General features: G+C 39.7%; 2 protein-coding genes across 3 annotated transcripts in view; one reads left to right on the top strand and one right to left on the bottom strand.

The window, feature by feature from the left end:
* The first annotated feature begins 920 nt into the window (after positions 1–920).
* Positions 921–13,998, top strand: wdsub1 (WD repeat, sterile alpha motif and U-box domain containing 1). Of its 2 annotated transcripts, XM_079243711.1 has the most exons (13): positions 921–975; positions 1,635–2,046; positions 3,578–3,765; positions 5,377–5,463; positions 7,188–7,281; positions 7,874–7,907; positions 8,018–8,058; positions 9,016–9,122; positions 9,244–9,261; positions 9,485–9,511; positions 9,924–10,103; positions 11,403–11,537; positions 11,630–13,998. In XM_079243711.1, the coding sequence occupies exons 2-13, from the start codon at positions 1,649–1,651 to the stop codon at positions 11,779–11,781; spliced, it is 1,461 nt and encodes a 486-aa protein (XP_079099837.1). In that variant the 5' UTR covers positions 921–975; positions 1,635–1,648; the 3' UTR covers positions 11,782–13,998. The 2 variants fall into 2 exon arrangements, with proteins under 2 accessions (XP_079099837.1, XP_079099838.1); XM_079243712.1 differs by lacking the exon at positions 9,485–9,511.
* Positions 13,999–14,588: 590 nt separating this feature from the next.
* The window catches only part of LOC306754966 (protein TANC1-like), a gene marked incomplete at both ends in the record, with an annotated part of 35,310 nt that continues 28,342 nt past the window's right edge, over positions 14,589–21,556 (bottom strand). The window contains 12 exons of the mRNA XM_079239150.1: positions 14,589–15,948; positions 16,072–16,172; positions 17,129–17,275; positions 17,366–17,457; positions 17,542–17,571; positions 17,841–17,970; positions 18,457–18,632; positions 18,727–18,850; positions 18,943–19,076; positions 20,458–20,539; positions 20,740–20,952; positions 21,239–21,475. Of these exons, the coding sequence (XP_079095276.1) occupies positions 14,589–15,948; positions 16,072–16,172; positions 17,129–17,275; positions 17,366–17,457; positions 17,542–17,571; positions 17,841–17,970; positions 18,457–18,632; positions 18,727–18,850; positions 18,943–19,076; positions 20,458–20,539; positions 20,740–20,952; positions 21,239–21,475 (2,826 nt within the window). The remainder of the gene's footprint in view (positions 15,949–16,071; positions 16,173–17,128; positions 17,276–17,365; positions 17,458–17,541; positions 17,572–17,840; positions 17,971–18,456; positions 18,633–18,726; positions 18,851–18,942; positions 19,077–20,457; positions 20,540–20,739; positions 20,953–21,238; positions 21,476–21,556) is intronic.

Here is a 21,556-nt window from a genome sequence, read left to right as displayed (position 1 = left end):
CTCAAGGATGAGTCAGGAAATTTAATGTGGATAAAGTCATTGTTTTAGAGTTTACAAACTCATCTCAAGTTTTACTTGATGAATACTACTTAATCCTAAACATAGCTAGTAACAAAGGTGTTATAATATGGCATTTTATTATTATTATTTTTTTATTATAGTTAAAAAGAAGTATAAAATTGTGGATAAGGATAGAAAAGTTGAATCTAAGCAGCTGAAATGACTTTACTCCTCAGGGTAGTTGCAGTGAGAGGCTTTGTAATCTGGGACGGGTTTATAGTGGAATCACTGTAAAAAGTGAATTAAAACAATTTTAATTAAAATAAAGATGAAAAAATGATTGTTATAAAAGCAAGTCTTGAATAATAAATATTAATAATAGATATAGAAAGCAGCAAGAAGAGAAGCATTGGTGTACTGGAGGGAAAAATATTCACCAATGAACGTATCAGGGGATCCAACAGGTTGTAATTAATGAGTCACAAGTACTCATCATGTAAATGATAAACATGCAGACCTGTAGTTTCAGACCTCATCAAGTCTCCCATGATTTATGCTGCATTCGGAAGCAAGTAAGAAATCTGAACTTTAGGACTCCAATAAAAATAATTTCAAAGAAAAAAATCTGGGAACACAGGTCAGGTTCTTTAGATCTACATTTGCAATTTAAACTATTGCATTTCAGTCTTTTTCGTAACTGAATGTTTCTTTTCTTTAAAAATGTAACTCTTTCTGAACTCAATTGGTCTACACATTTTAGTGCCAGTTGTTACTGGTAAAATAACAAGAAAACCTGGAATCAGATTAGTGTATCAGAGATCGACAGGAGCCACAAAATAAAAATGTTCCCATTTCCGAGCCATCCTAAATGTTGCGTTTTCCAACTGTGAGTGACGTAATCTACGTAACGTCGCGGTCAGCTGATAAGTGAGGAAGTAAACATGAACTGACAGCATTACGGGAGAGTAGCAGAAGGTACGTATTTCTGTTGTTAGTTGACATTATACCCTGATTTAGCTTGATTTATTGTTCAGAGATGATTTTTTGACTGTTTAAACGGCAGTTTGTTTCTACTGGTTATCGATCTGTAGTATTTGATACGATGGATCTTGGCTTTCTGCCTCGCAAGCAAGAATAACGTTTAATATTTGCCTTCGATGCAAACCAATCTAATAATCATTTATTTATGATGGTCCGCTTTTATATGAACAACTATTTACTTTTAAAATATCTTTATTTTTATTTTGACGCTGTTTCCACGCCCAATTATTTTATTTTGTTAGTTTATCATAAATTATTGTTTCTGTGCTGAGTTTTTTTATATGAGGCTTTGTTTCCTATAGACCTTTAAAAGATCTTATAAAGGTGCTTATAAAGTTGGTTAATTTTATTTTCCGTGAGCTTATCAGTTAATAAAGTCATGGCTAAAGCTGTTTTGCTTTGTTGCCTTAACTGGCAGCTTTAATGTCTAATAAACTGAGGAGCTAATATTAGTATTGTAGAGCAGTAACTAGGATATAATATGTAGGTTAATACAGACAAATAATTCTATAACAAGCCAACTTTATGGTTGAAGACCAGGGCACGTGTTTATATAAATGAACTGATTCTCTAAACTTTGCATTTTTCCTCAGGACAAGCTTTCCAAATGGCATCCCTAATCTGCACTTTACAAGGCCATCAAGATGATGTCAACTGGTGTGCTTTCTCAGCAAAACTGTTGGCTACATGCTCTGGGGACAAAACTCTCAGGATATACAGCACTCATGACTTCTCAGAGCTGCCCTTTTCTCCACTGTCAGGACATGGGTACAGTGTCCATTGCTGCTGCTTCACTCCCTGTGGTCAGTTTCTTGCCTCGTGCTCCACAGATGCAACTATCGTGGTCTGGTCCATGGCCACAGGCGACATTGAGGCCATCCTTGAGCATCCTGGTCGCAGCCCTGTCAGGATCTGTGCCCTCTGTCCTGACTCTGTCTACCTGGTTTCTGGTGCATCTGATGGCACTTTGGCTCTCTGGAATTTCCCTTCTAAACAACTGCAACGGTAAAGTAAGGAATTATGCTTCCCTACAGCTGAAATTATCTGTGGATTTCTGATCGAGATTATGTTTTATAGTGATCAAAGGGAAAAGATGTCTGCAATGACCTTAGTGAAGTAATTTTGCTGTTCATCATTCTGGAAGAGTCACAAGGACATTTCCAAACATTTTAGAGTCTATCATTCTGCACTGAGAGAGATTGTTCACCAGTGGAAAACATTTAAGACCTCTGCTGATCTTTCCGGCATCCCAGCAAGTTCACGTTCATAAGAGCTGCATCTGAAGTTCTACAGACCTCTGTGTGTGTGTTTAATCTTAAAATTCATGACAATACCACCAGAAAAGAGCAAAATATGGTTTGTTAGAAGGGTTTTCATGGAAAGTTTCTTTTCTTTGAAGAAGAACAAGGCAGAAGAGCTTAGGTTTTCAAAGGTGCATTTGAGTAAACCACAAGACTTCTGGAATAATATCTTTTGAACAGATGACACTAAAGGGGAGATAATGTACACAATGCACATCACCATGCTTGGATAAAACTAGGACAAATCAGTGCAGTCATGCTGCAGTGACAATGTTAATATCTAGACCCTAACCTGAATACATCATAGGGTTGGGACCTTAAAAGAGCTGCACATAAACCTTACACCACAAATCTGAATGACCTGAAGTAATGCTGTAAGTAGATTAAAAATCCTTCTCGGTGATGTAAGAGACAGATGACAGACATACAGAAAGTGATTTTTTTCACTAGTGAATCACAAGGTCTAGTTCACTATTCACAGAATGCTTAGAAACAATGATAGCTTAGGTTTTGTTCATAACAGTTTAGTATTTAGTGTTTTTCAGGTTAATCTGAGGTTGCATTCACTTCATTTAAGGATGTGGATAGAGTCAGATGATAAAACCTTCGAATTGATCAATTAATGTAATTACTTAAACCAGTTTAAATGGGATGGCAGTGGCTCAGGTGGTTGTTACTGCAGCCCTGAGGGGGACACAGTGTTCTCTGAGGGCCACTTCCAAGCCTGGATAGATGCAGAGGGTTGCATCAGGAAGGGCATCTAGCATAAAACATGTACCAATTCACCTATGCGATGATTCGCTGTGGCGACCCCTCCAGAGGAACAAGCCAAAAGGGAAACAACAATAACAACTTAAACCAGTTTAAGTGTGTGTGTTTTCTCTTTGTATAAAACATAGCAAACAATGTTTACTATTCTTTCACAATTTAATTAATAGATTATTAGTTGATTAAAATAATTGTTTATTTTACTATTTTTTTTAAAAGTATTTTTTAAAATGATATTTAAGAGAATATAATTCATAAAAAATTTTTTGCCCACTATTTCTATTCCTATACAGGAGTCTATTATGCGTCTAAAATGAGCTGAGATCATCTCTCCTCACACCGCTGTTTGCAGTGCCGTGACAATATTTGCTCTGTTTTGTCAGCATTCGGTTCCATTATATTTACTTGAACAACAATGAAGCGCAAACTGTTCATGCTGCTGCTGTTTGCTTGTGTGCTTTATGAAGGACCAGCAAAGTGAGTGACACGACAATGGTAGCTTGCTCCTTCAGCCCCTGCAGTCAGATGTTCATGACTGGCTCAACATATGGAGATCTGCGACTCTGGGACCTGAACATGAATCAGCTCCTTGCAGAGAAGAACGCCCACGACCTGGGAGTCTCCTGCTGCACCTTTGCCCCCAGCATACTCAGTGGTGAGAACCATTGATCTGAAAATTATTAGTCTTTTTTTTTTTTTTTTTTTTTTTTTTTTTTTTTTTTGAGGCAATGCAGATTTTCCGACCAAAACAACCTTTAAATATCTTTTTCCAAATAAAACTACCCAATACATACAACCAGGTAATACTTTGTAATAAATCTAATGGGGATCTTGTATAAGTTGAATCCAGATCATGATATCTGACCAAAGATAAGTTTAGTCCTGTGATGGGCCAAGCAGTGAAGCACAGGTTAAAAGTAAAAAAAAATCGGGTTTTTATTATGACCCAAACAAGAAAAAGTTGTTTGAACATAAATGAATAAATCAGGCCTATAAAAGAGGTCAACTTAACAAAACTATAAATCAAAGAATTTGTAACAGAAGTAAATCAAGCAACAAAATGAAACAAACTGACCTAACAAGGGTAAACTTAAATAGTGGCTGATCAGCCCAAACAAAAACAGACAAAAGGGATGACACACAAAAACCTAACTAAATGAACAAGAGAAAACCCTAAATCCCCCCCCCCCCCCCCCCTCCCTCCTATTTCTGCCACTGGTTTGGTCCAATTAGCTGGCTCCACCCTGTGGCCACCTGCTGGGTCACAGCTAAGGGACTGGAGCCACTGAAACTCAAAGGAAAAAGAAAACAAATGAACACAATTATACCATCACAACATAAGCTAAATTGCGCGCTTTTTCAGAATAGTTGTGATGCTACATGAAACCAATGTCTAACAAAAATATTGGTCTGCAAATTAAATCCTGGTTGAACAAAATAAATCTAAGTGTATGTGTGATGCATTTTGATATCACCTATGTGTGGCTGTAGACACAGCCATCACAAGTCCACTGGACTGGGTTTCATTTCTTGAAAATGTTTCCTGCTTATCCTGGAGAGCTTTTTCAGTTCTGAGATGAAGAGGGATGCCACTTAAAGTTTTTAAGAAACTAAACCAGTTCCAGTTGAATTGACTCATCTTTGGCTGGATATCATGCTGTGGAACACAGTGTCCATCCCGCTTTATGTTTTTGGAAATAAAACTGATTCGTTGGATGATAATGAATACAGAGTAATGCATAATGCAGTGAGGTATCTGTTAAGGTTGTCAACCAATGTTGGTCTAGTGTAATCATGTCAACATTAATGGCAAGTTTTTCTTTTAAAAAGTATCTTTTCTTTCTTTCCAGTAAAAATAAATTCATTATATGTGCCATAAAAATATAAAAAAGACAAGTAAAAAAAAAACCCCAAGAACAAGATGTGAGTCACATGACGTTCACAGAGACAAAAATGTTTACAAATGAATTATGAATCTTCTTATCAAATATAAAAGTAACGGTATACATGCTGTATTTTATTATACTTTACATTAAACTCTAACAAATGCACGGACTGAACAGTCGATGATGATGCAGCCACTCGCCCACCGGTCTGTCAGTTAGGTTTTACATCAGTCACATTCAGATAGTGCACACCTGTCATTGCATATTAAAGAGGTTGAAGATGAGGTGCTGATGTTACTGTGATTAAAAACAGCAGAATTATGTTTCAAGATGAACAATTTGCCATGAAATTTTATTTGTTGCTTCCTTTTTGGTTTTAGGTGGTCAGGTTGTGCAGTTTCGTCTGGCGTCTTGTGGGCAAGATTGTCTCCTGAAGATATGGGCCATTAACAAGTTCAGCTCTGGAGGTAGACAAACATCTTGTTATAGTAGATAGCGGAAGATTTTGCTTTTGGTCAAATTGGTATCTTATAGTTTGCGAAACATGTAAAATTTCATTTTATACAATAAAACACATAGGGTTTACCTTAGTTATTTTTTTTAGCTGAGTAAAATGCATGTCAATTAATGCCAAAAGTGATAAATCGCTTTGATTAGCTGCTAATTTAGAGATTAAATTAAAGTCAGAAGTTTTCAGTCTGTAGGATGACAGATATGAATGTGTGCCTTTTATATGTGTCTGAAAAATGTAATCTTTACAACACAAGACATTTATGGAAGTCATCAAAGGACCTCAGAAAAAGAGGTATTGATACTCATCAAGCAGGAACACTTCGCAATGGTTTGAAAAATCCACAGATTGTGTAGCAGCACAGAAAATTCCTGACCATTGTTACTCACTCCAGGAGGGGTTAACCAACAAAAACCACCTAAGTGCAATGTTTTTTATTACTCTGCAAGGCATCAAATCAATCAGAGTAACCTGAAAGCCTCTAAAAACTTCTCTCACACTGTTCACATGTCTTAATTTCAGAAGAGCTCTTGTCAACCACGACATGCATAGAATTTTTTAGCTAAACAAGGTTACATTTTCTTTTCTTGAGTAAGAAGGGAGGAAAAGGGAATTGCAAGTACATAAGCTCATAGCCTCTGTTAAACACGATGGTGGTAGAATCATAGTTTGGGCCCACGTTGCTATGTTTGTATAAGAGCAGTGATTAAACAATAAATTTGATGGTTTAACAATAACTTTAAAATTAAGCTATAAATTAGAAAAGAAAATGCCATGACTTCCATCTGTGAACTGAGACAGGTGAAATTGGACTTTAGTGCAACACCAAGTACACAAGTGGTTATCAAAGCCTGTATGAAGAGAAGTAAAGCTGATGGCCATGGCAGATTCCTGACTTCAGTCCAAAACAAAGGAGTGCATGTGGGGATTTCTGCTGTCCTGAGAAATGAGCTCAAATTCCTCTAAAGCTGAGATTAAAGCTGTACAAGGAAGTCACACCAGATTTTAAAAGGAAATCTTTACATTTTCCACTCAGCATGCAGGAGAGGTTAAAAAAAAAAAAAAAAAAAAAAAAAAAGAATACCGGGTCGAGTTTAACATATTTTTACTTTTTTTTTTTTTTTTTTTTTTTTTTCCCCAAATTAATTTGTTGGCTTTGTGTGAAAATGTGATGCCTCAGGTCATATTTAAGCAGAAAAAAATGAAAATGATAAAGGATCTCAACTTTTTCATGCTTTCAGCTTTATTGACATCTCGGCTTAGACAATAAACGCGGCTTATCTATGCTTACTTTTTTCCTGTGTTTAAGCACACCCAGTAGTTTAGACCAGAGACAAGCCTTTGCTTGAATAATGATGGGTGCAGTTTCCTCTCTGACAAAAAAAACCTTGTTTGTACCAAATTAATACAATTTTATCAAGAACAAATCACTGCTGCTGCCAAAGGAATCATCTTAATTGTTCTTTCTCCTGTTTCTTTATTTTCTTGAGCGTTTTAAGATTTTCATTCCACTCATTTGTGTATTTCTGTTTGTGTGAAATCACACACCACAGCCCAAATCTTTTTCCCGCAACAGTCCAACCTGCTGCGGGTCTTTTTTTGTTCTTATCAGCTTGACATCACTCAGCAAAAAACTTTTAACTCTTTCCATATGACAGCAATTGTTGCTCTCCCTTGCAGCCTGTAAGATGCAGCTGCTGCAAACATTAACCAACCAATCGGCTCCAGTTCTCTGCTGTGCATACTCCTCAGACAGCCAGCTGCTTGTGTCTGGGTAAGATCATAGTTTTAAGAAGGAATAGTGTTTTTATTCAATTCTTTAAGCCATACCATAGGCTTTCAGACTTATTTCCTGCTTTCTAGGCAGCCATTGTTCGATAAAAATGAGCTTAAACAGACTTGGAATGTGCATAAAATGCTTCCAAAACCTTAGCTTCTAATGAGCGAGTGTTAATTCCATGAAGACATTTAACACCATCTTTGTATTTCTTTTAATGACATATTTATTTGGAAATGTGTTTAAATTTCTAATCCCGATCCCAATTCCCATAGGAGAATTTGCAGTTTGTCGCACTATGCTAAATTTACATTTTGAGCCATTCTTTTGATCCTAAATAGGCCAGTTTTCATGTCTTGATCTATTTGGGATCAAGAGATTGATGTGAAATATAGATTGTTTGCCTGTGCTCGTGAGGTAAGTAGGCCACCCTCTGCCCAGATATGATGGTGGAGAACTTCACTGTGACCACTGGAGGGAGACATAGATTGTCCCGTCCCCCCCCCCCATCTCCCTCCAGTGGTTCCATCTTTTCAACTCTACCATAAACACCTTTAGTATAGTCAATATTTTTTTGTTTTTCTTTCAGCTCTGTGGACAAAACTGTTACAATCTACGATGCAGTGAGTGTCTCTCTTTATTATTCTACTTAACATTTTAGTTTTTGTCTGTTATATCATGCTCATGTTTTTTTCCAAATGTTTAACTTTTTTTTTTTTTTTAATAATTCCAGAACAATGCAGTTTTGCTTTACACTCTGAAGCAGCACGAGAGGTAGATATTTATTTTATTTGTGTTATTTTAAATGGATGTTTTATTGAGTGTATATACAGCATTTCCCCCAAAAAAGTAATTTTTCTCAGATTATATCAGACAAAATGTTTAATGTGATGTTAATATTATTGAAATATCTAAAATTACAATTTTTTGTCTATAATAATCATGTTTTTGAATACCAACATATTTCAGATCCTATTACTTAGTAAGATCCCCTCAGTGTCTCTGTGATGACACCGAGACTTTTTCAGATTAGTTTTACTGGTCTTTTATTGACGCTAATGTTCCCTTACTAAAGACAGACGAGTCTCAGATGAATGATCGCACAAATCTTTGTGTTGATTCAACCACAGGTGTATAAAAGGCATCGAGTCCCTTTCAGTCGGGTAAATGAAAGTGCTTTCAGAAAATCATTGAAGTTAGAGCAGGATAAATGCCAGAAAATGAAGAACACTTTTGACAAAATGCTTCCAGGGAACTAAAAGGACTTTAAGCTGGAGTGTCGACTATAGGTTTGTGTGAGCCCTTTTCTCGGGTCTTTGTGTGAAGCCAAGTAGCTTTTGTGGATAAACATTTCTCAGCATTCCAGCTTAGGTTTTAGAGAGACTGTCCTCATTAACTTTGCCTTGACTTTCTCAAGTCACTTGAAAATTTGATGTTAATCCTGATTTAGATCTTTTTTAAACCGACTGTGACGTTTGAAAGCACAACTGAATTGGTGACGCTGATGGAGAACATGGTACACATTTAGGTGTGTTTTCAAGCTGAGCAGTTTTTAAAGGAAGACCCTCATTGACTTTCTAAAGGAGCCAAAGTCTCCAGATTCTGATCAAAATTTACTTAGTGATTTCTATTTTTTTTTTTGGTCATAGTTTTTTTGTTTCCTCTTCGTAATTATGCACAGAACATTTCTGCGAACAAAGGCATAAACCAGGTTACTGTGTCCTGCTGCAGGTATGTGACTGCATGTTCCTTCTCGCCGACATCGCCACTGATTGCTACAGGATCTATGGATAAGACTGTAAACATCTGGAGGATGGAGGATGGATGCAGCGGACATGGTTGGGGGAAAAACACATAAAGCTTGGAAGAAAGATTCAAATTCCTAGTTTCAATCTAAACTGCATGTCTTATCTCCTTCTTATTATTCCTCTATCACTGCACACGATGGTCGATGGAAAGGTGGGAAGTCATTCCCTGGTTAGTATTTTTGTTATCTGAAATATTGCTTGTTTTATTAGTTGCTTTTTTGTTGTCTGCTACATCCTGTCCTGTTTCATGTGTTAAATGTGATGAGGGGCACTGCTGTTGTTTTGCAAGTTTTCTCTATTCCTTTGTTGCTCCTCTCAAGCTTGCTTTAAGGTTGCATTGCAGTTTCTGTTGATTACAGTTCCTTTTTTTCTTCCCTTTTTTTATGTTACAGAAGAGTCTGCACAGACATCAAGTCAAGGTGGGAGGGAAAAAAAAAGTGCGCTAGAGTAGCTATAAAAGTTAAACAACACCTAAATGGGCACAAATCTAAAACTACTTTCATAATCAGAATTTTTTTTTTTTTTTTTGCATGGTTCCAAATTGAGTTTCACTCTCACATTAAATCTGCATTTAGATAAAAATAGTTTTGAACATATAATTAGCTTACAAAATAATCAAATAGTTTACTGTCTGCAAAAGTGCAAGCATGCTGTGTCAATGAAAACATCAATGAATCCGCCGTATCATTGTACATGCAGGGCAAACCGCAGCCTCCCGATCAATACTTAGTAGCATCCCAGGATGGGATTGCACAAGAAATATTTGTTCATTTCTCAAATGGTGGTGCAGCTGTCAACGATTGACCCTCTTGCCTTGACTCGCCCTCTCAGGGAGAGCCTCAGCAGGCCGCTCGACGCTGCTGGTCGCTGATTGGTCGGAGGGGGATGTGTCAGAGTGGCTGGTGGAGGAAGGCCTTGGGGGATTGGTGGACAAATTCAAGGCCAACAACATAGATGGGACAGAGCTGCTCTGTCTCACCAAGGAAACACTGGCGTCAGAGCTGCACATAGGTGAGGAAGATGAATATCACACACTGCTCAGCGAGAGCACTGCCACTTTTTCACTCCATCCCTCTTTCATTGCGGCTTTGTTCGTCTTCTGTCTGAAATATAAATTCATGCATTGCAGGGCTGGCTTCTTGTTGAGAATATATGGGAATGTGTGGATTAGGTTTTTTTTTTTTAGCTATTTGTATGGATAAAAAGCAGAATTTTGCATTAAAATTCGGATGTAAGAATGAATGTTGATGTGGTCTGGGTGTCGCTTTACTCGGGAAGATTACATAATTTTCGGCTCCACTGTAAAAGCACTCAGCTTTAGGGATTCGGTTGTTTTGACTTTAATCTGGAGCAATTCATGAGTTATGCAACTTGAAGCAGAATTTCCCATAAGGTTTAAAGTGGATTTACACCTAATACCATTGATCTCGCTGAATTATTTTTTTTTTATTATGCTTTGTTATTTTGTTTGCTTGTTTGTTTATAGCGCTCGGGGTTTATTAGAGATTTTCTTTTCTTCATGAACTGGTGCCACAAGGCTAAAGTAGGAGTGTTATGTTGTTAATGTCAGTCTACCAGTAAAGACTGCATCCGTCACGCAGTTCTCAGCAAATGTTTGTTGTGTTGCCATGTCGTCATTTCCATCCCACAGTCGCTGTCAGTCACCGCTCAGTTTACACAGCATCGGTGCCCTGGCAGCTTGTGTTCACAATGTTCTGTTTTTAGTAACACAGCATGAATCCCACCTTCTTTCAGCTAACTTAGAGAAGTGTCATCGTGTTTTTATCTGCCGCCATGGCAAGACAGAGAAACAGGCATATCTTTGAGAAGGTGGGAGTGAAGTCAATAAGTGCGCTTTGCTTCTCAAGAGGCAGTATAATAAACAGAATGTACCAGTAAGTTTGTCTCTGAGTAAAGAAAGTGTTTTGTGTTCAGCTGTAGTCCATAATTTATGAGATCATGCATTTTTAATTTCTTCTGTTTTTCTTCTGCATTCAAACTAAAAATGCATTCCAGTGCCTGCCGAGTGTTTAGTCCTGAATTGGACAGACAGTTCACGGACATGGTCTGCTTCCACCATGTTTCACTCTCACCCACGCTCACATTTGCCAAGAGTGAAAAGTGCTAAATGCAGGAATGACAAATGCTCAAAACGGTCTTACTGATCATATTCCACATATCAGGATCCAGTCGGTTCGTCTTGTTCTTTGTTGTGAGAGCACACAAGGTTTTGTTTTTCTTAAACTCAGATGTTTTTCTTTGTTTTTTTTTTTTTTTTAAATTCCTCGCCCGTGTTTTTATTGTGTTTAGAGTCTGTCGGCCTGCGCAGCAAACTCCTGAGGAAGGTGGTGGAGCTGAAGAATGATTCAGTGTGTTCAGGCATTCCTGATGAGTTTCTGTGTCCAATCACCAGAGAGCTGATGAGGGAGCCAGTTATTGCTGCCGGTATGTTAAGATCAGAATCTTTTTTACTCTTAATTACAGTTAAAACGTGCCTGCTTCTCTATTTCTTACATACCATTTGCCTACCCTCACAGATGGCTACTCGTACGAAAAAGAGGCAATTGAGAGTTGGATAAACACCAAGAACCGTTCCAGCCCCATGACTAACCTTCCTTTACTGACGACCCTGCTCACGCCTAATCACACTCTGAAGATGGCTATCGGTCGGTGGAAAACAAGCCACTAGCATCCAAAAGGCCTCCGACGTGCTCCAGCTGTTACACCAGAAACAGGATAAAGCGCTTATCAGTCCTGCTGCACTTTGGGCTCCGATGTGTCTGAGTATGTTGCATTTGACATGAGGTGCAGAAAGATAAAGGTTTTACCTCAAATCTAATCATTCAGTCAGCAGCATCTTCTGGCATGAAATAGACAAGTAGTAAATCCTTCAAGCTTTGGCCACTTAAAGAGTTGAACTGACAGTCCTGACAAAGAAAGTTCCCCCACTTCATTTCTGTGATTTTATGTTAGCAGAATAAAACCAAGAGAAAGACCTGTTCATTATCAGGTCTTAAAGTCACATAAATATGTCCTTATATATACAATAACACAGGACGGGTTACAGTGTCATTATTACGCAACAAAAACTAAACTAAAACTAATAATGTCAGAATGCATCTAACATGGCCGATAAACTTTGCAGGTGAACTTGATTTGACTTTTTCCAAACCTTTGAATGCACATGTACAACATAACATTACACAAGATGACAAATGTCACCTAAAAGTTTAATTTCCCCAACGTTGTTTGTGTGTAAAATAAGTACATCCTTTGCTTTTATATATTTTCACGATATAAGTAGCTTCCAGATGCTGCTGGTCTAAAAGACTTGATTAACGGGAGCATTCAGCTGTGTCTTAATGTCAAGAAAGAAAGACATCAGTGATGAGGGACATCGGTGAAGCAACCGTTGCTATCTGTTAACTTAGTGCAACTGAGGGACGGTGCCCTTTTCTATTGCCTAACTTGCATAATTATTTACTTCAGTCTTTACTTGGTTGTGAAAACCAGTTTATATTTATATAAGATGTTCTTCACCGGCTACATGTAGGTTTCACCAGTGCCATACAGAAAACATATTATTAAAAGTAATTATTAAAGTAATGTTAACTATCCATAAATGCATAAAATTGCCATTTTTTTCAATCTTTATTTAGTCTATTTGCAGATGCACAGTTATATAGAGCCTATTATATCAGTATCGGAAAATAGGCCAAATACCTTGATGCGTATCTGCATACTGGATACAGGGTCATATCGCTGGTGATATTTGGCACATTTTGTCTCCTTTTGATGGTTAAAAAAACCCTGCAAATTAATCCAGTTTTTGCAATTGATCACCTTCTCGTGAAAAGATTTATGCTGATGGGAGCAATCTTTTGAACGATGACAATTCTTCCATCCATTAAGTATGAGTAGTAACTGAGTGGTTTGATGAGAATGAAATGATATGAATCATAAGCTGTGACCTTCACAGCCACCAGATCCTGACTCAGATGAACATCTATGGGAGGCTTTGGATCCGCGTGTTACACAGCTCCCACCATCATTATTATTATTATTAGCATCCCCAAAACACCAAATGAAGGAACAAAATTGGGTGTAATTTCTGCAGTAAGGTTCCAGTTCTTGTATGTCTGGAGCTGAAGTCCACCGAAACCAGTATGACAGAAGATGAATCATCTAAAGCTTCACAGACATCTTGTGATTTCCACAAATCAGATAAAAGGGATGGTTAATGTGATCTTAAGAAAGGCCAATTTTAAAGTAAATAAATCTTCAAAATACATCTAGTTTTGACTATTTAAAAATATAAAATCTTTTAAATAATTTATTTCAACAAGTCATTATTGAGTCATCAGTTAAATTAGGTAAGCCAAACCTCCAGAGACGGATGCGGATAATTCTTGGCCAAAGGAGTTTGGGGTTTAATTCTCAGCATGAGCAACATCTAAGAATAACTTCATAGAGATCTGCAAAACCCAGATATGTTCACAGTTTTATATGAGCAGTTTATTATAATGGAAGGGATGAAACATGTTTTTTTTTAATGGTTTTTTTTTTTTTGTGTGTGTGCTTTTTTAGGAAAGAACAGAAACTTTTATCCTTCCATATGAACTTAATCAACTTCTTTGAATTATACAGTGAAAGAAGTAGATGTAGAAATATAGTCCTTCATTAATATTTTTTTTTTATTTTTTATTATACCACAATAATAATGTGGTAACATTCTGTATACCATAGTATGACTCCGAGTGGTTATATAACTATGGACATACTGCAGTGTAAGAATCTCTTAAGGTTTCTTTTTTCAATCCTACTGTACACTCTGTAAACATTCTCATTGCACCCAAATAAACCCATAAACACTTATCCTGTTCTCTGCTATGCAAAAATAAATAACATACTGTCAATACTTATGCAATCAAGTCAATGTTAGATAAGTTTCCAACAATGTCATGTACAGAGCCTTTTTTTTTTATCAAATGTACCAAGAAAGAAGATCTCAAGTACACAAAGTTACTTCTTTTGAAGCCTGCAATGCTGACAGATAATCACTTACAAGGAAATATAATCTGCAAATATAGTGTACACAGTACAAATATAAATGTTTTTAAAAGACACTTGACAATAGAAATGGTCATATCCTGCAGCTAATAGCATGAGGTTTTGTATATTCGTGCACAAAGCTTTCTCTGACTCCTATTTAATTCATTAAAAGCTGAAACATTATACTACTTTTTTTTTTTTTTAAATCCCCACTTAAGGTAGCACTGGCATTCTTGAATACTCTAGTTAAGCTGTATACATGTAAGCAAAAGCATAGTAGCCTGAGTTGAACACTGGTTCTAGATTGTAAATGCAGTGCAGCAGCATTAATCTACAAAAACAGGCTCAGGGAAGGGAGCTGCTCTCAGACCAGTCTCCCTCGCTACCTCATCTGGAACATAGCATGTTGAAGACAGCCTGTATCTGTGCTTGGATTAACTCTATTTAGACATTGGACTCTATAAATGAACGCTTGGGTTTTATGGGAGCCATATGCAGAGCTGGATTGTCTCTCGTTAGGCTCGTCTGTCTGTGCCTCCCTTCGGGGAAGCGCAGCTGGGACGATGAAGTGCCTCTGGTCTCTCGCTGGTGGGAACGTTCACCAAACTCCCTGCCCTGCTGCTGGCTTCCAGAGACTTGCTCCTGGAAGGAGGCGCGTTTGAACTCATTGTTCAGCCCTTGGAACTCCATGACCGACATACTGAAACTCTCTGGCCCTCCTCCTCCCCCCTGTCCCTGTCGGCTCAGGCAGGAGGTCTGCTGCCCCTGGACTCGCACTGCTTTGTCCATGACTCCCATGAAGGGCCGGGGCTTCAGCTCGGGTTTTGCCTTAAAGCTGCCGCTACTCTTGATGGGACATGGGGCATCTGGTGTCTGCTGCCTGCCTCCATCTGACAGATTCCCACTGGAGGCCTGACTAGAGCTGGAGCCTCTTGAGCCCGCTGTTCCTCCTCCTCCACCCTCCCTTCTAACCTCCATGCCGGACCCCAGAGTGAGAGCCACACCATCCGGAGGCACAGAGTGGGTGGATAGTCTGTCAGAGCCCCTTGAGAAACTGGAGGAGCGTGGCTGATACATATGGAGGGGTCCAGGTGGGGATGAGCTGCTCGGGGAAATGGGATGATAATGCTCAGTGGGACTGAGTCCAGGGTGTTCGCTGGCTGATCCAGGTCCGATGTCAATTCCCACTGCTGGTACTGGCCTCAAGGAGGTGGAGATGTGTCTGCCTGGCAGGGGACTGGAGGGGCCGCACAGAGACAGTGGCCTGACCCCGACTCTGCCACCTGACTGGAGGGAGTGGCAGTGGTGATGAGTCCTGATGCTCTGGTTCTGATTCTGTCTGTTGCTAGCGGGAACAGACTCTGGCATGTCCACAAATAGCTGGTTCTGTACATATTCCTCTGCAGGGAAACAAGGTGACTGATCTGCTAAACCAAAGGCAGCACCTCCAGGGAGTGTCCTGTTAGGCCCATAGGGATTCAGAGGCCAAAATTCTGGACTTTTCCCGCAATGCAGACCCACTGCATCCCCTTCGTCTCTTTCTTCCTCCCTTTCTGCATTAACCTGCTCTGCTGGGACTTGCCCCTCCAGACTGCCCTGCGAAAAAACGTCTGTCTCTTCCTCTGTGGTTTGATGATGGTGGGTGTGGGGGTCCCTGTTATAACCCTGTGTTGGGTTATTGCCGGATAACTTCTGATGATGTTTGCATTCCTCCTCTACTCGTGCCAGCAGGCGGCGGATCTCCCGGTTGGATGGGCAGAGTCGTGCTGCTTCGTGGAGGTCTGCCAGTGCTGCAGCAAACTGCCTGGGGAGGACAGAGAAAATGAACAAAGGAACTTTAAAAATACTTACTTTACAGAACTACAGAGACTGATGCATCCCAGTGCATTACAAATAATAATAATACATTTAATTAAATATGCTTTACCTGCTACTCCTCTTGGCTCGTGCTCTGGCATAAAAGGCTTCATAAGACCTGGGTTTGAGTTCCAGGGCTTTTGTTGCAAACTCCTCAGCTATACCAAAATCCTGTATTTTTCAGAAAAAGAGAGTGGATAATTTATTGTTCTGTTTAAATACACAGCAACATAGAAACAAACCTGAAACAAAGAAAGTAGCGGGAATGTTTGTTTGCAGCTTCATTAATTGCATCGAAAGATTAAAGCTTGTGTAATGAAACAGAACTCGGGCTACAATCATTTTTATTGACTGGGAACAGAAAGACGGAAAGAGAAAAGCAGATGGAAAGTTGCTTGTTTATCTGCAGGGTTTTAACTGCTCTCCTCATCACTCTCAGGTGAATATTTAATGACACCAGCACATTGATTCTGTCCTTGAGAGGGAGGTCAAAATGACAGCCTTGAATGTGAGATTGTGAACATTGCTGCTGAATGTTTAATGATGGTATCATGTGCTCTCCCTGCTGGCCCTTAGTGCCTTCATTCTGTTATAATATGTGGGTTTAACCAGCTTTCTTGCACGCCCACTGTAAATAACCCCATGTAGCGACGTGGAGAAAGAGAGTGCACTCTGCTCGGCCAGAGAGAGCGACCTTATGACATCACATTATCTGCTCCATTATTCATCCGCCGCAGTGGCTCTAAGGATGGCATTTTTACACAGTCTGTTAGGATGTCTGTCATCACCAGGGTGGGTTTCAAACCTGGCTTTAGGCCACACGCATCTGTCTTTATACTAGGAAAACACACTTTTTCATCATATCACCACCTGCTCCCAGGCATTACATGTACATTATGTTTACCGTAACAGGAAGATGTCAAATTAGATCCAAAAAGCAGTGATATTTCTTTTACAGCGAGCCACACAGGTGCTGACGTTATCTTTTTATGTTGATGGAGATAAATAATAGATCTTAAGGAAGCATCCACCTCGTCTGGCCGACCCTCCTGCCATTCCCTTGCCATCTAATAAACCTGCTGATGTTAAATAGTGCATGAGTGGTTTGACACAGGTGCAAGCCTTACATTGGTTTTCCTGCGGCAACGGGAGAGGTTTAGGTAAAGGGAGACTCGCAGTTCTTTGAGTCCTTTCAGCTCATCTCCTTGCCCCTCCCGAGGAAGCTTCCTCAGGGCATACTGGTACCGCTGACCTGCCTCCTTCATTCGCCCCTTCTATGAAAGCACATAAGATAGCCAGCTCAGTTTTGTCCATTAATCCAAGGTTCCTCACAATCGCTGCTGGAAAAACGCACAATACGATACCTTGTAAAGAATGTTCCCTTCTTCCATCAGCTTCTGCAGCAGGATTAGGAGAATGTCTGGTTTGGAGGAAGCCATAGCCCACGTAGCATGACCTGAAGAAGCAAAAGGAACACTTATCTTTATACTATCTGTCTTGCCTTGTCGCTTTTACTTTGTGTCTTATATAAATCACGTACCTGATCGATCGTGTGGAGCCGCTCTGTAACCTTTTGGTTGATGAAGGAGGATCGAAAAAGAGGTGTTTAAAAAAAAAAAAAAAAAAGAGTTAGAGAAGTGCCAGTAAAATTGCAGGATAAAATGTAGTACTGAGATGTACTGCAGAAAAATGGACAAATATAAAAAGATCTATTGATTTGGCCATACAAGAAATAAAATGTGAACACATTCAGAGAAGGGTTTTGCTGTTGAACTACATAGCTTAACATCAAATAATTCTGATGCAAGATTCATTCAAGGCTTGTTATGGTGTTTATACCTGTCTTGGATCCTTTCTTAAGCAGTGAAGCCACCAGGGCTGGGTTCTGGCATCCAGCTACTCGTTCTGAACCTCTGGTACCGTTGTCCGCTTTCTCCAGCACTGCTCCGTGCTCCACTAGACTATGCACCTTACAACATATTTATATTCAAATGTCAGACCATAGCAATGACATATCTGCTTGATATCTCCGTCATCTGTCTGATTATGTGCTGTACGCTGTGCCACATTGCAGACATTATCAACAAGCCACTTAATTTCACTGATTTTGGGAAATTAATTATCAGATAATGTTGATTATTTTCCTGCTGATCTCCAAAGTGAATGAGTCGTGAATTGAGGCTTTCTGACTCTGCATGATGTTTGATTGCTGCAAATGATTTAATTAGGATTTTCATCATTTGCCTAAAATAACTAAAAATGATAATTATGTAAATTAACAATTATGTTTTGAAACTGGTTGACAACAGAATCTCTCTAAGGTGCCTAAACCACCTCCCAGCCCCCAAATTAATGATATTTCCCAATTAGATATAAAAGAAAGTGTCAGAAAGAAACAGTCTTAATAAATACTTTTTCTCTTATCAGTACATCATCTAAACGGCATGAAACCCACTATATCTGCATCCCCATTAAGGGCAGCGAGGTCAAGCGGAGTCCGTCCCTGTTTGTCCGGTGGGTTCGGGTCTGCTCCTGCCTCCACCAGAAGCTGCACCACACCTTTCTGGCCTTTCATACAGGCCCAGCCAAGTGCAGTCAGCCCCTCCTGATCAGCAGAAGACAGAGAGGCACCTGGGAGGATAAACATTGCAAAAGTTGTTTTTCCTTTATTGAATGTTCAGTGATCAAACTTGGAAATCGCTTTGGGAAATTTAGCTACTCGCACCCTTTGACAGCAACAGCTCAACAGTGTTGGTGTGGCCCTCAGAGGCAGCCAGCATCAGCGCCGTACGACACTGTTTGTCGCTGACGTTGATATCTGCACCTTGCTTTAGGAGCAGCTCTGCAACCTGGAAAAGGGAGGGAATTATCCGAAGGAAAAACAAACAATAAAGCAAAACAAAAGCTGCAAAACTGTGTCAGCAACAGCAGTCCTCCTCACCTGTGTGTGTCCATGTTTGGTGGCACTAAGCAGTGAAACCATTCCCCTGCGGTTTGGTATCTCCAGCCCTGCCCCCCGCTCTAGGAGGAACACACACATCTCCAACCTTCCTCTCCCAGCTGCCGCGCTCAGCACTGACAGAGGGTCGGCATAGTGATGAGACGACGAGGCGGAGAAGAATATGTAATTGACACATTTAGGAGAAGAGAAGTGGAAGCAGCAGTGAGAAATGGAAAGAAAAATGAGGCTGGTGTAGCTTTCCTATCATATCTAATATATTCTGTAATCGTTCAGATGTAGTTTTCTGACATGATTGAAACTGCTCAAAGACACCTGCGCTGTCTCTCCTTTTTCTACCTACACGTCAACAACAAAGCCGGTAAAAGAAGCATTTTATGGTCAGCAAAAGAAGCAAATCTCTGTGCACCAGATAACTCACACTCTTTAATGAGAAACAGGAATTTATCCAACAGCAGTCATTTCTTTAGTTTGCAAGTCTTACAGCTAATTGGGTAACTGGGGATGAAGGAATTGATACTTTTAACATCAGAGTAAATTATTTATGTTCCATGTGCCCCCATACTTCAGTGGAAAAATCAATGATATACATTAAAAGGAGTTACTGTCATTTAAGACAAAAAGCAAACAAAAACAGCCTCTTAGCTTTGACTGAATTTGTGAAACTACACACAACAGCCACAGGGGTACTGAATATGCTGTTTTAAATACACAAATTAAATCATTCTAATTAAGAATTTTAAAAACTGATATGCTATATGAGCTGCTATCTTGGGTAATTGTTATTTAAAGAGAATTTGAAATGCTTGTTTCAGTATTAAGACTTAATATGTATCCTTTACTAACCATGTTATCTGCACTAATGGACTCTAATCCAATGATGCAAGTAGTTCACATAAATATAAAACAAAACCAGACTGGTAGACTTTAAAAGGTGACTCTTTAAGAGGATATTTTATGCTCCCATTTTTGGTCTGTCTCAGGACAGCAGGGGACTGTGTAATAGAATTACACCATAATGGTGCTGCAGTCAGAGATACAGGCTTCATCCGACATGCTCTCAGGAAATGGACCTAACAGAATTCTGCAAGCTGCAACATCGCATCTGTGATGGAGGTAAAAGTATTACAATTGAATATCAGATGCATTTTAGATGCTACAAATGTGAGCAGAAAGATACTGTCGGGGAAAATGGGATGCTCCATTTCAGACAAAAATGTTTCAGTATTTGCAATAAAACAGGGCATTGTAGAACCTGAATACCAGTTAAAACCAGTTCATGGCGACAGGTTGTATGTGTCATTCCTGAGCTCACCGTGCATCCATGGACAGGCAGCTTTTTTTTTATTTATTTATTTTTTATTTTGTATTCACTGCACAGAGAAAGAATAAGGCTGACATGCAACTCTAAAGCCCTTGAGCATGACTCTGGGAACACACTGATGGATAGAAGGAGGTGAGAAAGATAAATTTGTGTGACTGATAGAAGAAATGCACCCGTTTCTCCCCAGAGTGAGTCGTGAGTGTCCATCTGCACTGCCAGCTGTTCATCTTTCAAGTCCAGCAAGCTTTTCACCACCTGCAGGAAAACACAATTTTTCAGTCCTCTATTGAAAACTCACTGTGCAGAAAACACACCAAAACACCCACAGACCTTGACCGCATAAAATAACAAATGGCATCTTAGAAAATCCTTTGCATCAGCAAAGGACAAGTGTCGTGCTCTACATAAAGACGGATTTAATCAATGTTTGGAAGTGTTTTTGATAAGTTTCATACCTGCATGTGTCCCATACTGGCGGCGGCCGTGACCGCCTGCTGTGCTGCTTGTGTTTTCCCCGTCACAGATTCATTGCTGTGATGCTGCTGTGGGATGTCTGAGGGAATGTCAGCTCCCCAGTCTTGGGCCAGCAAGGTGTTGACTATTTCCGCATGGCCCTTCAGCCCAGCATGGACTAATGCACACTGGCCACTCTTATCAGCATGGCCCACCTGGCACAGAAGGGGACACAGAAGGACTTACAACCCCAGTTCTAGCTGGTGCCTGTAATACAGTGGCCTAGATCAGCCTGTTTGTGTCATCTGTCTCCCAGAATAGATCTAAAGCTGTGGTGAATGTAAAACCAGAGCGCTTCAGGATATCACTGATGTGAAAAGCAATGAGAGATGAAGCGTTCTGTCACAGATAGAAATCTGATTTAGCTGTGGTGATTATGAAGGTTACATTCTCCAAACCTACAGCTGTCACTCCTGCGTTCTGCAGAGAAATGTCACTAACCTTAGCTCCTTTCTTGCAGAGCAGGCTGACGGTGTCAGCGTGTCCTGCTGCGGCAGCTAGACAGAGGGGCGTCATGCCGCTGTCAGTGGTCCCATCTATAGGAGCGCCCATTTCAAGCAGCAGAGCTACCATCTCTGAGTGCCCTAGGTGGGCGTGGACAGCCAGGATGGGAGCGCGTCCTATCACCTCTGTGCACCAGGTCACACTTGCACCACCAAGCATCAATAGTCGACTTACCTATAAAATGAAGGAAAAAAAAAAAAAGTATTCATATATTTTTTTAAATATTATATTTGTGAATTTTAATGAACTCTGCTG

This window comes from Telmatherina bonti, assembly GCF_933228915.1.
Source record: "Telmatherina bonti genome assembly, chromosome: 1".
Classification (NCBI taxonomy): Eukaryota; Metazoa; Chordata; class Actinopteri; order Atheriniformes; family Telmatherinidae; genus Telmatherina; species Telmatherina bonti.
The sequence above is the reverse complement of the archived record's forward strand: the minus strand, read 5'-3'. Positions and strand labels throughout refer to the sequence as shown.